This window comes from Sceloporus occidentalis, unplaced genomic scaffold (assembly GCF_023333645.1).
Source record: "Sceloporus occidentalis isolate IW3139 unplaced genomic scaffold, rSceOcc1.0.p SCAF_1, whole genome shotgun sequence".
Classification (NCBI taxonomy): Eukaryota; Metazoa; Chordata; class Lepidosauria; order Squamata; family Phrynosomatidae; genus Sceloporus; species Sceloporus occidentalis.
The window spans coordinates 287,940,851-287,958,110 of record NW_028316981.1 but is presented as its reverse complement, the minus strand read 5'-3'; the positions used below and the strand labels follow the sequence as shown (position 1 = coordinate 287,958,110).

The 17,260-nt window shown below is 37.6% G+C and overlaps 1 protein-coding gene across 1 annotated transcript in view; it reads right to left on the bottom strand.

Moving 5' to 3' along the window:
• Nucleotides 1-17,260, bottom strand: part of LOC149324032 (ATP-dependent RNA helicase DHX29-like) — a 36,397-nt gene that overhangs the window by 15,277 nt on the left and 3,860 nt on the right. Inside the window, exons 5-17 of the mRNA XM_089495642.1 lie at nt 16,642-16,781; nt 13,530-13,652; nt 12,340-12,466; nt 9,994-10,152; nt 9,555-9,720; nt 8,008-8,131; nt 6,319-6,924; nt 5,380-5,523; nt 5,091-5,267; nt 3,474-3,614; nt 2,406-2,550; nt 1,513-1,633; nt 1,223-1,307 (exon numbers count right to left, since the gene is read on the bottom strand). Of these exons, the coding sequence (XP_089351768.1) occupies nt 1,223-1,307; nt 1,513-1,633; nt 2,406-2,550; nt 3,474-3,614; nt 5,091-5,267; nt 5,380-5,523; nt 6,319-6,924; nt 8,008-8,131; nt 9,555-9,720; nt 9,994-10,152; nt 12,340-12,466; nt 13,530-13,652; nt 16,642-16,781 (2,258 nt within the window). The remainder of the gene's footprint in view (nt 1-1,222; nt 1,308-1,512; nt 1,634-2,405; nt 2,551-3,473; nt 3,615-5,090; nt 5,268-5,379; nt 5,524-6,318; nt 6,925-8,007; nt 8,132-9,554; nt 9,721-9,993; nt 10,153-12,339; nt 12,467-13,529; nt 13,653-16,641; nt 16,782-17,260) is intronic.

Sequence of the window (17,260 nt, the reverse complement as noted above, 5' to 3'; positions counted from 1 at the left end):
AGGAGAGTTCAGTTTAACACACGGAAACTTTGTTTTGTACATAAGGAAAGCTAAGATTCAGGCCACTGTACTAGATCGAGAACGAGTCATGCTTAATAGAAGACTGATGGTAATTTTCAAGAATTTAAATTACTAATTTTAATTCTAATAATATTCTAAGCGTGCCTAAAACTATCATCAAACCCATTAAGTCCCATTACACTAACCGTAGATACTTTATCTATTTAGTAAAATGATTTAATTCCAGTTTCTGATTTTAATTTGTTTTTGTTATAATTAAATGTTATAATTGCTTTTTAAGGATACATCAGTTTAAAATGATGTCTAAACTTAATGTAAACAACAATGAGTTTATGACCCTTATATGATCATATGGAAGGTTCCCCTTCTTTGTAAAGGGAGAAGTGTGGAAAAACAGAAGTGCTTTTTTTTTTGGAGATTTAAAACTGTTTTGATTTTTAATCGATCCACATTGGTATCATGTGGAATGTTCAAGGCGTCTGAAAAAGAATGAAACTAAACACTACTTTTGCCCAAGTACTTTTACCCTGCTCCTGTCCTGAGCCATTCATCCAAAACTATTCCAGAAAAGAGTGTGGGGTGAATCACCTCTTATTAATCAGAATTACAGTATGCTTGGAATGGCAGTGGATTGCTGACAGCCCTGGAGAAGCTGTTGGGGTCCATGCTCTGCATTTGTGTGCATGTGCACGCACACCTTTAAGACACTTGTCTATTTATAGCAATCCCACAAGACTTAATGTTCATTTTGCCAGTTCCTTCCTCTGAAATAAAGCTGATGGCATGTGACATGCATTTGAAGTCTCCCATTCATGTACTAACCAGAGTGGAACGTGCTTAGCTTCCAAAATCAGATGGGATCTAATGCCTTTAAGGGTACTACCACAGCCCTAGAAGAACACAATTTCTCATCCATATTGTAACTAGGCATCAGATTATGATTTAAATGGATTCAGGGTAACTTGGTAAGAATGAACTTTCCAGCACAGCAACATGATATGTTTAAAACACAGGTTCAAGCCAGACCCATTTTAGGCATATGAGCAATTTAATAGAAGAAATGCCATGTTTTAAGATGTATGAAATAGATTTTCCCCCTCATTTGTGAGGTGGCTATTACAACAATAAAAGAAGAAGGAAATATCAGCTTCAAATGCAAAGTAAAATACCACTCAAAAGTTACAGGCATATAAAAGCATACCTTTCTGATACCAAAAGGAGGCAGAGCAAATGCAGCTGCTTGGTCTTGAGTGGAGAGAACCGAATGTAGTGCTATTAACTGGTGCCTGAAGAAAACCCACAAAAATACAGTGTACACAATCAAATGTCTTACTTTATATAAGATTACATACATATATATAAAAAAAGAACATTACACATTCAATTATTTTGACTTCTATCTTTAAGTTAGATGGAAAGTTACATTAATATTATATACTTAGACAACTTTCATTCTGCAAATGTTAATATATATTTAAATTAGCAATTTACCTGCGTCTTAGATCAAATCTTCTGTCAGTTGCAATGAGGTCATATAATTGCTGGATATGAGCAAGACCTGGTAAAAAGATCAAAACAGCTCCTTCGACATTTTTGAATTGCGGAGTTCTATCTGTAAGGAATCACAATTAGATAGTAATTAACAAGAGAAGAGTAAAAAGTTACTTTTTTCAAAAATGAAAAAAAGCCCCAACTACGATTAGAAACTCATACATCAAACAGTATTTCCCACCATTTAATTGTGAAAGAATGTGTATAAGCTCTTTAATACAGTCCATCCATCTGCCATGTGGCCTTCTTCTCTTTCTACTTCCCTCCACCTTTCCTAGTATTATTGTTTTTTTCCAGTGAGTCATGCCTTTTCATGATATGTCCAAAGTATGACAACCTTAGTCTAGTCATCTTGGTTTCTAGGGAGATTTCTGGCTTGATCTGCTGTACAACCCATTTATTTGTCTTTTTGGTTGTCCATTACATCCTCAGCAATCTTCTCAGCACCACATCTCAAATGAATGGATTTTCTTCCTATCTGTTTTTTTAACTAACTGTTCAGCTCTAGCATCCATACATGGTAATAAGGAATACAATGGCTTGTATGATTCTAATTTTCATGCTCCGGTGTATAGCTTTACATTTTTAGGATCTTTTCTAGTTCTTTCGTAGCTGCTGCCCCCATTCTTATAATTATAAGGCTTCTTATAATTTCTTGACTGCAGTCCCCATTCTGATCACTGTTTGATCTCAGGACTGAGAACTCTTTTACTATTTCTATTTCTTCATTGTCTAGGAAGAAATTGTGTAAATTTTCCATGGTCATAATTTTTGTTTTCTTTACTGAAATGCTTTTCAATGGAATATTCTGGTAAAACAAAACAAAAACATACCTAAAAATGCAAGCAGCTCCAAGATGAGATCAAAGTTGATCTTGCAGGGATTCATATAGAAGATGGCTTGCCGTGTTCGACTGCTGTATTTTTGATAGTAAGGGCCTAAATCAAAACTTTGTGCAGTCTGATTTGGGATACTTTCCTAAAAATAGGGGAAATAATAGGAACATAAGCACTGAAAAGAGGTAATAAAACAGGTATCTCTGCTATTTGCTGTTTACATCACAACCATTAACACACCTGTGTGTAAATGACTTAAGACAATGGCATTGAGTGCTAGACTGGGACCATAGGGATCCACACTAAATAGTTCTATTGAAACTAATTGGGGAACATGGACCAATCATACTCATTCTTGCTCTTTCAGCCTGACCTACATTAGTGTTGTTGTGAGGGTAAAGTGAAAAGGGGAGCCATGAAAGTTGCCTGGAGTTCACTCAACCCATACAAACTAATTATTTTAAAAAGTTACAAAACCCAGTCATATGTGGCTGGATCCACAACTAGAGTGTTTGAATGAGACTCGCCTGCTTCTTTCTCCTTGTTCAGCTCACAGAGAAAACCACATAGATAGATGGTGGAACATTACTCCAGGGGGAAGGCCATGGTGTGTGAACACCGGAAGAGGATCTCCATAAATGTCACTTTCCCAAACTGAACTTTGGTTGCACAGTGTGCAAGGGACGCATATGTTAATCCACAGTGATAGTGTCACTTCAGACAAATATGCACCTGTGACTGCCTTCTTTAAAAAGGTCTGTTAAGACATCTAGTGTTGAATAGGTAGTAGAATTCTTGAATTCAATACCCTTTTCAGCCAGGAACCTATATAGGATCCAACCTACCTTACAGGATAATTATGTAATACCCTGAGGCCTGTTAACTTTCATATGATCTTTGTATACATGAGCATCCTCATGGCAAAGTTCAGACAAGACATTTGCTGGGTTCTCAAAGCACAGTATATATGCATTGAAATATTGTTCCTGAAAATAGGAACTGCCTTTCCAAAGAACAGCAGCTTTAATGTCATTAACAGGATCATCTATAGATATAGAATCTTACCTCATACTTGGTAACTCCTCCTCCTTTGGTTGTAACATTTATTGTTATTTCCTCCTCCTCTTCTAAAAACTTCTGACAATATTCAGAGTCTTTCTCCAAAACAAAACCTGTTTCCTCTATCACATCTTCAATATGGAACACCTAGAGATGTTTAAAACGAAGTAAACACTGAATATACAATTTTGTTCAAGTCCAAGGGAAAAATTGCTGGCAAAAGAGGTTTTGTTCTGCATAGCATGTAAGCCAAAGATTGGTAGCCCTTGCTTACCTACTAGACACAAGTAACACATTAACTTCCACACTGCACGCTGCTATCTGAATCTTGCAGCTAAAAACAATGTGAAGGATCTGGATGTTCAACTGTTATCCTGGTATCAGATCACCCAGAAATAAGCTTCCCTTGCACTAACATGCCTAGGGCCCTTTTACACTATACAATTTCATGGTTCCATTATATGGAATCCTAGGATTTGCAGTTTAGAGAGATATTTAGAATTCTCAGTCAGAGAGCTTTAGTTGCCATGACAGTTAAAGGGGAATCAGTGTGCTATGACTGTGTAGTATGAAAGGGCCCTGGTCAAAGTTATCAGAAACTGCTCTGTCACCATTTGAAATCCAGACCTAGCAGCATTAACTTTTACAGCCCTAACTAATTTTAGACCAGTTTATATTAAGTCAAATAGAGCTACATTTATTTATGCACCCCTTTACTGTAATTGCTATGTTCAGTGTGTGAGTATATGACTGGTACATAATAATTAAGGAAAGATGTTTAAGAACTGTTTCTTCTAATTTCTCCTTATGTTTTAAGGCATATTACATATTCTTTGTATCTCCTTGTTTCCCCTGTGTCCTCCACTGGTTTTTACCATTTTGTGTAAGACAGTGAGATTTTTGCAGAATTTGTATTCAAACTGATGTTATACTAAGTAATATATTGAGAGCCTGATTTTAGAATAGTCAAGGGATAAAACATGATAATAAAACATCTACTTATACACTAACTTGAGGAACATGTGCTAGTCAGTTAGAAACTTTATATCTAGAAAGCAGTTGAGCTACACATGAATTTACCATGTGAAAAAAAATTCAAATGGCCTCCATACAGCGGCCCTCTGTGAGATGCATTTGCACTGAAACATGTTGTTTCTTTTCAAGATCTCTGTGATGCTTATAGAAAAAGAAAGTGCTTTTGATGTGGCTAAAAACATTAATTATAACTAAGAAAATACTATTAAACAACCAACGTTAAAAACAAAGAAAATTCCATAATATCCAATAGCTAAATTGTAATTTTTAATTGTTTGATGTTTTATTTATACTGTTGGAATACGCTTTGATTCCTTTGGGAAAAAGCAGAATATAAGTAATAATAATAATAATAATAATAATAATAATAATAAGAGCAGGTAAAAAAGATTGTAAAAAAAGATGCAATATAAAATTAACATGGATTGTGTGGCAGCTCATGCTGAATTCTTTCTCCCCTTGAAACAATATGGGCCCATCAGAAATTACTAATTTATTTCAGCAAAGAAATGTAAAATTCTATGAAATTTCAGATATAATTACACAAACAACCCTCAGATATAATTACACAAACAACCATATATTTACCTCTACGGGATAACTTCTTCCAGAAATTCTTATAATGGGACAATGAGTGAAATAGCTGGAGAATTTCTCGCTATCTACAGTGGCACTCATCAAAATAAGATGCAGATCGGAACGTTTGTGCAATATCTCCCTCAGAATAATTAGTAAGAAATCTGATTGAACACTTCTTTCATGAACCTTGAAGAAAAAGGACAAAGAATGAGTTTTAAAATGTGGCAGAAATTACTATAAAACATTTTGTTCTACAGATTTCCCACCTCTCTCAGATGATGATGAAAGTGTTGCTAACCTCATCTACTATAACATGAGACACATTGGACAGAAGGACATCTTCTTGCAGCTTCCGAAGAAGAACTCCTGTTGTACAGTAAAGCAATCTAGTGGCCTCGCCTGTTCTGGATTCCATACGGATTTGATAGCCACACAAAGAATTCTTATTTTAAAAGAAAAAAATAAAATAGATTAGAAGACAAAATATGGAATCTTAACTGGTTTCAGTGCTATATTTAGATGCCATCTTATTGCTGGGACATTTGCAAGGATCAGTTCAAAGTGAATGCTCAGTGAATGCACAGGATGATTTAGAAGAACTGAAGGAAAACATTTATGATGTTAGCTCTGCCATTCTCTCCATTCAAATCATACCATCCAAATCCAAAGAAAATAGTTCTCATTTTGTAAAAGTTATGCTGGCTTGGGAAGGCATTCAGAGAAGCATATGAACTGCCAATGTATTTTTCCAATGTTAACAGGTTCAATTTGGAACAGTCCCTGCATCTCCAAAAATAGCAGAAAAGATGACGTTCCAGCATGGGTAACTTCCCTAGTCACTGCAGCACAAGATGGTAAAGCCAAACTTGCCAAACCTTTATCCTTTCTCATTCCTTCTTAAAGCTATTGACGATCTTAGCCTGCCTATAGAACCTCTGATTACATACCACTACGTTCAGAATTATTCTTTATGTGATGTTTCTGCTTGTTGGATAATAATTCCAACCCTTCAATAATAAAGTACCAGCAACATTAATAAAAAGTCAAAATTACTACTCAGTGGCTTCAGTTATTACTTAGAATCAGTACTCAGCTGCCTTTAATAGACCTCCTTGAAATTCCTAAGAGCAACAAGTGTGTGTAGTAGTTTTATTACGTGAAAGGCTTTTGGTCTCCCATTATATTCTTTAAAAGTAGTCTGTACACATTAGAATACAGGATCCTTAAAATTTCTTACTTTTCCACCAGGTCCACCTTCACAACCCAGTTCTTCACATACTCTAGTTGCCAAACTCACTGCTGAGATTCTTCGAGGTTGGGTGCAAACAATATTACATTTATTCAAATTTTGCTCATTATGCAGCAAATCCTCTAACAAAAAATGTGGAACTTGGGTACTTTTGCCACTGCCAGTTTCACCAGCTACAACCAACACTCGGTGCTTCTTAAGGGTTTCTATCAAGGAATGTCGATATTTAAACACAGGTAATTGCTCTCTTTCTTTTAAAAGCTTCTGATATTTAGGAGTACTCTGAAGTTTTTTAAAGAGGGTCCTTGTAGGTGCCAAGTCATCTATAACTGGGCTCCCAAGGGAGAGTCCACTGAAGTCCTCTTCAGAAACTAAATTTTCCCAGGAGTCCTCTGCATCTTCTGATATTTTGGGCTTGCTTTCCTCTAACTGCAGTTGTGGCTGCTGCTGTTTCAGTTTGTGTAATAGTTTGGCAATGAATTGATCACGGGGCTTGTTGGTTTCCATCTTGTTTTCCTCTGCCCTTTTCTTTTCAGCATCACTCCATTCTAACCAAACATCTCGGTATGTGGGAGGAAGCAACTGATGGACTGACTGCAGAAGAGATACAAAACAAGGCTTTTAAAAAGAGTTTCTCTCTCTCAGGTAGGCATACACAGAATTGCAGCAATACTACTCCTCATTTACTACAAGCTTAAAGGCCATATAACCTATTTTTCAACATGAATGTTATTTTAGTCAAGCTAATAAAGCTTCTGTGCCCCTCCTTAGCATATACTATTCCATCATCACAACAGCGTGCTATATCATACATTCATATGCATCCAGAATTGTTCCATGCTATTATACACCAACCTCAAATGCCATTTGCATCCAACCCAGAGAATCTAGTTTTGAAATCACATCCCACTCATCCCAAAATTAAACTGTTTAATCTCAGTGTTGACCTCTGGTCAATTCCAATACATATCAACTCCTAAAGTGAAGTCTATACCAGCACAGATATAAACGATTCTGTTCATACAGTCATGATCAACACAGCATAGTGGGTTATCAAATGCTTGTTCCTCCTGTGTTTTCACCTGAAGGAGACTCTGTTTTGTTCAGGCTCTTCTGGAGAAAATCACACACATACATAGCCTAAACCAAGGGCAGAAAATGCATGGTTCTGGAAGTCCCATTTACTCTAGCCACCACTGTCAGTGTTGAGGGATGATGGGGGCTGTAGTCCAGCAACATCTGATTGCAGACACATTCCACATCCTTGGAATAGAGTCTAACATGGGCTAACTGCCATACTCAGTTGAACCCATCTAGTTCTTCTCCAACTATTACCTCATGGATTTTAATTGCCCACAGGTCCCAATTAAAACAAATATAATTTGGGCTCTGGTCTAGAATAGTTATTCTTTCAATAGTCTCAGTTCAAAGACTGACTACATATCAACAATCCATCCAATATCAACAAGAAACTTTCTGAAGGTGACATGGAAACCAGTCAGGTCTATCAACCTTCACTGCATGGTACATATTTAAACCTACAAGAGTCACTACTTACAGTCACTAACTGATGAATGTGCACATGCGTATAAACCAACTCCTGTTGAACAAATGTCCAGTTTTAAAATTTTCAAGCCAGAAAAAGCTTTCAGAGCCCAATCATATTGAAATTCTCACCTGTCCTTTTGTTAACTGATACAGTGCTAATGTAGCACCCAGATGTTGGGCCTGCATGCTGTCCTCTGTGACGATTGTTGGACACACCACTAATGTATCATCTGCTGACTTTGTAACTCTTACCCTTTAAAACAGTTGATACAAAACATACAGAAGTCATTTTAGTCATTTTGGCCTCCTAATAAAATGTATTGTTGAACCGCAAGTACTCAAATTTGATTGCTCTACATATTTGGGATCATCACTAACACAAGGTGTATTATATAAAACATTTTCTCCTTGCTTTGCTTTATGTCTGTTTTGTTCCAAGCCCTCCACAACTACATTTTATACAACTTCACTAGCTTATCTATCTAGCTGTTTATGTTCATGTGTGCACAGGAATACATGTGTTTGAAAGACTTCACTAATTCTTGGTGCAAGCTAACAGCATTATCCTATGTATGCTACTCAGAAGTTGTCTAATGGAATGACACTGCTTAGAAGGTGTGTTTCAAAATTAAACCAAAATAATGTAATAGCTGTATTATGCTGTTTTTAAGAACTTTTGTATTTTTCCCATATTTTTTATCTTCAAGAGGCTGAAGAGTGGTTTTGTTTTGTTTTTAATTACCATGCTATAAAGTAGGAATTAGAACTTGTGGCTCTTTATTTGTTGCTCAACTTGAATTCCCATCAGCCTTTGTTAGCATGGGTAGTGGTGAGAGAATGACAGGTGTAGTACAATAAGGCTTTCAGGTCACAGGTTCCCCCATCTGTGGCATAGAGGTGCTAAAAGGCCTCACACTGAAAACTCTACTATTGCTACTGTAGAAGTTTAGATAAGATGGTCGTAATCAGTCCTGATCTGTTGATCATTTCTCCAAGGCTGCATCTGCACTTCAGAAATAATCCAGGCTGACACCACTTTAACTGCCATGGCTCAATGCTATGGAATTCTGGGAATTATAGTGTATTGTGGCATCAGAGCTCTCTGACAGAGAAGGCTAAAAGTCTCACAAAAGTGCATTTCCCAGAATTCCATAGTACTGAGCCGTGGCAGTAAAAGAGGTGTCAATCTGGATTACTTCTGCTGTGTAGATGTAGACTAAGTCTCCAACACCATGTTGACTGGTAACACAGGGGAAAAACTATTATAAACAGTCTAATGGTATGTCAGAAAAAATGCTTTGATATGTATTTGCTATAGAATGTATGTAAAAATTGCCCAGGTTTTCACAGGACAATATCTGAGAACCTAGTTATAGTAAGGATTCACTACAGATTTGGGTACACAAGTTTTTCTATTCCTCAGTTGCCTGTTACTTATGTCTACTGTAAACATGGGGAAAACATAAACCTAATTCAATAGTTTATTGTATAGATAAATGAGACTGCACATTTAAATCTTTCCCTTATTTTATGAACATCTTAACTATGTAAAGTATATGAAGTATGTAAAGAAGTCAGTTTTTCTATTCACCATCATTATATTGAAATAAATATAACAGGCACTGAAACTATAATGCCAAATCAACATAAAATATATTATTACTAGCACTACATACCTACATTTCCAGTATCTTCCTGCTGGAACTTTTTCAAAAGAAGGATTTGGGGACTTGGGATAATGTTTTCTGCACCAATCTATCAAAAACTGTTTGGGAGATTTTCCAGTCCAGCTTCGAGCAGTATAATCAAAATTCCTCACATCATGAGGTTCTTTCTTTTTTGCTGAATTCAAAGGGATTAAAAAGATAACAAAATAGTTTAGGGCATAAATACATGTGAATATTATGGGAAAATACTATAAATCCACACTAAAGACTTGACAAGACTAACATATTTCACACTGAACAGTATGTACTGACTCATGTTAGAAAAGCTGTTATCTAGCTCCCTATATAATAATCATTTTGGGTGGTCTCCTCATTATGCTTCTATGTAAGGACTGTAGAGAATTTTCAATAAAAGTGGAAATGCTGATTTAAACAAACTTTCCCATACCTTTTTGTTCCTCAGGAGGAGCTTGAGATTTTTCAAGCACATTCAGATTGAGAGCACTATCTGTTTCAATACGCACAGGATTCTTTTTCTTTTCACTTGGCTGGTTTGTAACTTTGATAGCAGGATTAAACACAGGATGTTCTTCCAGTACCCCCATTTCTGCCAAGAGAGAACATAAATTTCATCATTCAAAGACAGGGTGGATGAATGTTTCCTCATGTTAGGAGAAATCCTGGCTGCTCCTGGAAGGGAGGATATAATATTCATCGTTTGTGTCACTAGGCAGATGGGTTCTAGAGTATCTCTTGGCAGCAGAGCCAAATGTTAAGAGCTGCCCAATAACATGAAATAATTACCCTGTGTCTAGCACTTTAGCCTGGCAGCTCAAGACTGAGAATAGAGTGGCATGCTGTGAAAAGGACCAGGGGAGCAAACTTAGCAACCTGCTTGTACTGTTCACATAAGTATTAGGATGAAAGAAGAGTCATACTCGAGCACTTAATACTTCTGTTTGGACCTGTCACTTATAATCTTGGTTATCTAGCCTTCTTTTGCTTTGTCCAGAGGACTCATTATTCACCTATGAGGTTTGGGAGTGTTGGCTTTGGGATGGTCTGTGTAATATTAATTGTTGACTCTAGAGCCATGATTAATTATTTAGAGGCACTTGCTACAAGGAAATGTTGGAAACCATCACCTAAAAGACAATGATGCTTCATTTGCTATAGCCTACCTGATGCATTATTATCACAATCAAGCTCATTTTGTAATAACAATGTATGCCAGTTTTTGGTACAAATGAAGCCTTAGGGAAGCCTAGAGAACCAGCATCGTGTAGTGTTCTGAGTGTTGGACTATGACTCTAGAGTCCAGGGTTCAATTCCCCGCTCAGCCATGACACCCACTGGGTGACCTTGGGCAACTCACACTCTCTCAGCCTCAGGGGAAGGCAATGAAAAACCTCCTCAGAACAAATCTTGCCAAGAAAACCCCATGATAGGTTTGTCTTAAGTTCATCGTAAGTCAGAAATGACTTGAAGTCACACAGCAGCAGGGAAGCCTAGAAATGTAGCCAGTTTCAGCTCAGAATGGGGTAAAGGAATTACATGTTTTAAAGTTTTGTTTTGTTTTTATAAAAAGGTTGAAGGCTTAATCTTTTAGAAAATTATTCATGTTAAACATTGCACCTCAAGCCTTTTGCCACTTTTGATACTACTACACAATCTGGATGCTGTGATCACAAATTATTTAAGGTATGGTGTCTTTTTGATGCACTTGACAATGCAGGTATGCAGGGAGTTTTGAAACCACATTCACTTTCACTCAGAACAGAGATTCCATGATTGGAAACCCTGATAAGGCAGGATCAATGTAAATGCATCCAAGAGAAAGCCCTCTGTAAACCTGTGTGTTCAACATGAGCACATACGTGGGAACATGAGGAGGGGGCGAGGCTGGGAAGTACTATGTGACTACATCTCCATCACCCATTTAACCTCCCACATGTTAGTGAATGCTAAAACTTATATGGAAAATTCTTATTAGCAGTTTTCATGCATATCAAGAGGTTTGTGGGCAACTGTTTAAATCAACTGACTGCATGCTGAAAAATAAAAAAGTTTAACTGCACTAATGTACTGAATATGACAAGTCATTTATTCATACAAAAACTTATATCCCAATTTTCTAGCCTTTACACAACAAGGAAGGAAGCTTTTACTATTTATTTCAGGGGAGGGCACTGTGCAGCCCAAAAACACAATTTTTGTGACCTGGTGTCACCCAGCTGCCCCCAAACACCCCCAAGTCCTCCCCCTTTTAAAAAATGCCAAATCTTGCCCCAAACAATACAAAAAGCCCACCAAATGTGTGACAAAATGCAAAAATATCCCCACCCAACTTCCACCAGCACTCCAGAATCCCGTACTACTTCTGAATACCTTCATTTTCCTGTGCAGTCCCTCTCAAAATGGTGCTAGGAAGTGATACAATATCACATACTACTCCTATTTTGAGAGAGATGGCAAAGGAAAACTGAGATCTTGGGCTTGTTGGGATGGGAATTGTGGGGAGGTCTAATGGAGAAATTTGTCTCTGGCCCTGTGCAATTGCCCACTCAGGTTTACGACGGATACCTAAATCCCATTTAAAATAAGCAGAAAACAATGCACACTAGTGGTGGCCTGCATTTTCACGTTAGCAAGTGGTACTCCATTTGCTCTTGTGGTCCCTAGGCACACGTTTGTGCAACTGACTGCAGAACTGGAAAAATTCCTCCTTGTGCACAGCCTATGCACAAGTAGAATGATACTGTTGGATACCAGCCTTAATATTGAATGCTCTTACCTTGCTGAATGCGTCTGATTTTTTCTTGAGCCACCTTCTGTCCTTGCTTGTTTTTGTCTTGCTTGGAAGAACTTGCTTGTTCTTTTGCTTCCACAAGTTTTCCAGCCAAATGTAAGTATCTTTCATTCTGTTCCAGATGAAATAATTACATATTTTACAAATTATATTTTGCACATACTCTAAAAAAAAACACCTTAAATATATCTTAGAGACCTGAAGACATCAAAGAACAACCATATCCTCCTTCGTTCGTCAGCACGAAGGAGTGGACCTCCTGGGACACTTGGTAACACCCAAAGATGCTACTATAAGCAGGGTTGGAAAGGGCACCAACTTTGCTATTAATATCTCCTTCACAAACCATGTAAAAAAGTGTTATTTGCTTTCCCCTCAAGAATTACACTGGATGTTTGCAGGCATTATGAGGGATGTTGTCTCAGCTACAGGGGAAAGCAAGGCGTAGCCTCCACTTTTTTTTTTTTTCTGAAAAAGGCCGCTTGTGCTCTCCAGGTGATGTATGGTTCAATTTTGCTATGTTTAAGCCTTTCATGCACTCCATTAGCTGGCAGGATGGTGTTTTATTCCAAACTGCAAGTGATTTCTGTTTTTGAAAAAAGGCCCATCTTGGGCCAAAATCACAAGGAAGGAGAGAAGTGAAATTACCCCCCACTTTCCCTAAAAGTTGGGGGGGGGGTGTCACTTCCAGTAAAAATTAATAAATAAAAAACTGGGATGGGGACATGCAGAAGGTCCAGCCCTCCAAGGTCTAGCAAGTGCCCATGGATCTTGGAAGGCTGTCCACTCCTGCCTCATTGTCTATACTGAGGAGTATGCATATGTTGGTTTTTAACAAACCAAACCATTGTATTAATTTTTCTAACTTGAAACACACACAAACAATGAAACCAAACAAACCATATGTGATGCCTGACCACCTCCTATTTTTTTAAAAATGTGTCTTCTTATCTAAACAGGTGGGGAAGAACTATGTTTAAATTATAAACCACATCCTCTCAAGGCTTCTGGCATGTGATTTACTGTTTTGAGAAGGAATTATTTTCAGCAGTGCTGAAATAAAGGTCTGGGTGAGAGCAAAAATCTTAGGAGACTCTGAGCCCACCTCTTTTTAAGATGGTATTTGTTAAAGGTGGAAGACATTAGAATATATATAAACAAACTCATGAACTTACCGGGTCAAATTTTTCTTCCTCTGAATTTTTCACAGATTCACTTTTCTCCTCATCACTCTGTTGTTCTGCATATTGCAAAATCCATTCTTTCATGCTGATGTCTTTCTGTTTTGTTACATTTTCCTTGGAATAGTTAAAAATATTAAGTGATTGAAAATGTTTAGATGTGTTTCAAAAACTGAGGATATGAATCTAGCGCAAATTACATAAACAAGTGCAAATTTGCTACATACTTCAGTAGGGGCAGCTCTGAAGGGCATGCCTTACCTCTGCACTGTGCATACCTTCTCAATAAAGGAATTTGTTGTTGTGTGCACTCAAGCCATTTCCAATTACAGAGCCCTAATGTGAATGAATCATTGGGTTTTCTTGTCAATATTTGTTCAGAGAGGGTTTGCCGTTACCTTCACCTTCCACTGAGTGTTGGGAAAGTGTGATCTGTCCAAGGTCACTCAGTGGGTTTCCACAACTGAGTGGAGATTCAAAACTTGGGCTCTAAAATCATAGTTCAACACTCAAACCACTACAGCATGCTGGCTCTCATTTCGCAAAATTTTCCACACATGCTATGTACAAATATTATACATTTCATGAACTCAAAAGAGGATCTCTCAGAATTCTTCACTTTGCTTTTTGGAATGAGTGTTTTTGGGGCTGACAAAAACACTTTAGAGAAATAGATCAGACCCCATATGTTTACCAAATTGAGGTGTCTGCATCAGAAACAAAGGGGAAAAACAGATGGTCAAAATAAGCAGGTTTCTGGCCGGCTTCGAGGCAGGGCATTTAGATGACATACGTCTTGAAGCCAACCAGAAAGTGCACCCAAGCCATGCTATGTGGAGAAAAGCCAAACTAAAAAGGTGCTGGATTTTTCTGCTTCTTCCCAGAAAGTGTGCACGTTCACGTGTATGTATAAATGCACCAACACCATAGCAGCTCTAAAGGGGCGCTCTTTCCAAGCCCTAATTTTGTATTTTAGCGATCCGTCGCAGGAGTACATTTAAAAGGGATGGAGCATCCATACCTAAGCAGGGAGGGTGGCAGTGCCCAAAAGAGAAATCGTGACACAACTCATGAAGAGGAGTACACAAAACAGACAGTCAAACAGGGGTCATGGGGTGAAGTGGGGCATGATTTTACTTTGCCAGCATCTGCATGGGCACATCTCTGCCTTGATGCCCTACTCTGGTGAAGCGCTGTACATGCGAATGTGTGCAAGTTCACAGGGATAGCCATCCAATGGGACAGCAGCCTCCAGCAGTCCACTCCTGCAAAGGTGCGCAGGGATGGTGGGGGGAACAGTACAAGTGACACATGGTCATGGCATGCACACTCCAGCCACCTTGGGAGAGGTTGGTGGGCTTTCAGTACAGCTTTGGAGAAGGCAGCTTCCAGCCGCTTTTTCCTTCCCATCTATTTCGCCCCAAAGAAGCATTTTTTTAAGAAGTCATTTTTATAGTCTGCTTGACTACTCTTCATTCAATGAAAGCAGACAAAAAATAAGAGCACAACACAACACATGTTTCTTGTTGTTAACTGTCATTAAGTTGGCTGGAACTTAAGGCAACCCTATAATAACAATAGCAATAGCAGCTTCATTTATATACCGTTTCATACTGCACTAAGCAGTCTCTAAGCAATTTACAACAGTAAGCTAATTGCCCCAACAAGCTGGGTACTCATTTTAACAGAAGGATGCCAGACTGAGTCAACCCTGAACCCCTGGCTGGGATTGGACTCACAACCTTGTGGTTTATGAGTGAGTGGCTGCAGTACAGGTATTTAACCACTGTGAAACCAGGGCTACCAAAAGCAATGGATCTCCAAGAAGCCCTGTCATCAACAGCCCTGCTTTGCTATTTTGTAGCAGTAATAGAGTGTCATCTGCATATCTTACATTGTTAATGTTCCTTCCTCTAATTTTCATTCCTCCTTCCACAAGAGTCTAATCCAATTTTACATATGATACCTTCAGTGTAGAAGTTAAGTAGATAGTGTGATAAAATACAGTCTTAGCTTGATATCCTTGCCATTTGGAAACCATTGTTTCTCCATATGCTATCTTGAAGTCGACGTCTCGTCTTGACTACAAGTTACACATACATAATTAAAGGATTTTCTATCTAAAGCACAGACTGGTTTTCCTCTGAAATTCTTTCATGTGCTCCATTATCCAACATATATTTGCAATATGATCCCTAATGCAACTTCTTTTTCTGAACCCGTTCAATATATGGCATTTCCGAACCATATATGGTAAGTCTTTGTTGTATACTTTTGAGCAATGTTTTGCTCATATAGAAGATTAATGCAATGGTCTGATGGTTACTACAACCCCTGGTCTCCCCTTTTCTTGAGGACTAGAATATATGAGTATTGTATATTATTTCCAATCTGTGGGCCACTGTTTTGTTTCCCATATTTACTAGCCGATTTTGTTACAACTGGACTGTATTCTCTCTCTGTAGTTTGAAACAGTTTTTTGAAGGCAGTTTCCACTTCCCTTTCCAAAATGATGAGTTCACTGGCAAAAGTTTCTTCTTTATTTACTAGGACTTGGATGGGTATGTTTATCTGGGAGTAAATCCCTTTGTGTCCACTCAAGTTGATCCCTCATATACATGTTTTAGACTGAAATCTTAGATTTGTCACATTAAACTGTTCATAGAAAACAGAAAGAACGTTCACCAATGAAAGTGTGATCCACTAAACACATTTTTTTTTTTTAGAACAAGTAGGATCATCTCACTTCTAGGGGAGCATCTATTGATTTCATTCTACAAAGCAACAGCAACATGACAGTCCCACATTTCCATTAATACAAAAACAGAGGCATTATAATATTTCTTAATAATTTGTTCTGGCTAAATTTGTTTGTTACAATGAACATATCAAATATTTCAGCATAGGATAAATCATTGTAGCTGTGCTGATTTTATATTTTGTCTCATGAAGAAATACAAACATATACCCTTTAGATTGGCAACCTTTAAACAAAAAGCTTCAAACATTCGTGAGCTGCCTTGGGTCTCTTTCCAGGAGAAAGGCAGCATAATAAATAAATAAATAAATAAAGTTTACTTAGGTTTTCCCATGCCCAATAAAATACCTTTTTTTCATAGTCATCTTCCTTCTTTTTATTGTTTGGCACCTGGGGATTTTCACACCGTGGCAAAGGAGGACGAAATTTTGCTCTGGTTTTCTGTTGTTCTTCACCAAATTGCTGGCTGAAACCTTCAGGCAATGCATCTTTATAGAACAAATACACAAGTTAAATTTCAAAGGTAAAATTTATGTAAAAATGTTACATAACAGATATCCACAATTTTTGTGTCAACCATTTCTTTGCATATTGCCAATGACTGTCATGCTCGAATGTGGTGCAAAATGTTAAATCTATCCATTCTATCATCAGTTCTACACTCGTCATCATTCAACACTATTTTTCTTCCATCACAACTGTAATCACTTGCAATATACCTGTATTATTCACATTTCCCCCTTTGACTTGCTCTTCCTGTTCATCCTACACCAAAAAAAAAAAACCCTGACACAGTTATCCAATATTCTCTAACACAGAGTACAGAGAAAAATTATATATGTATTAAGTAAACTGAGAGGAATAGTACGATTGATTCTAAATCATGAGCTTATCTGCTGCTTTCACTCTTAATGTGCAAAATATCTACCAGATCTTTTATTTTTAACTAAAGTGAATTTGTTACTAT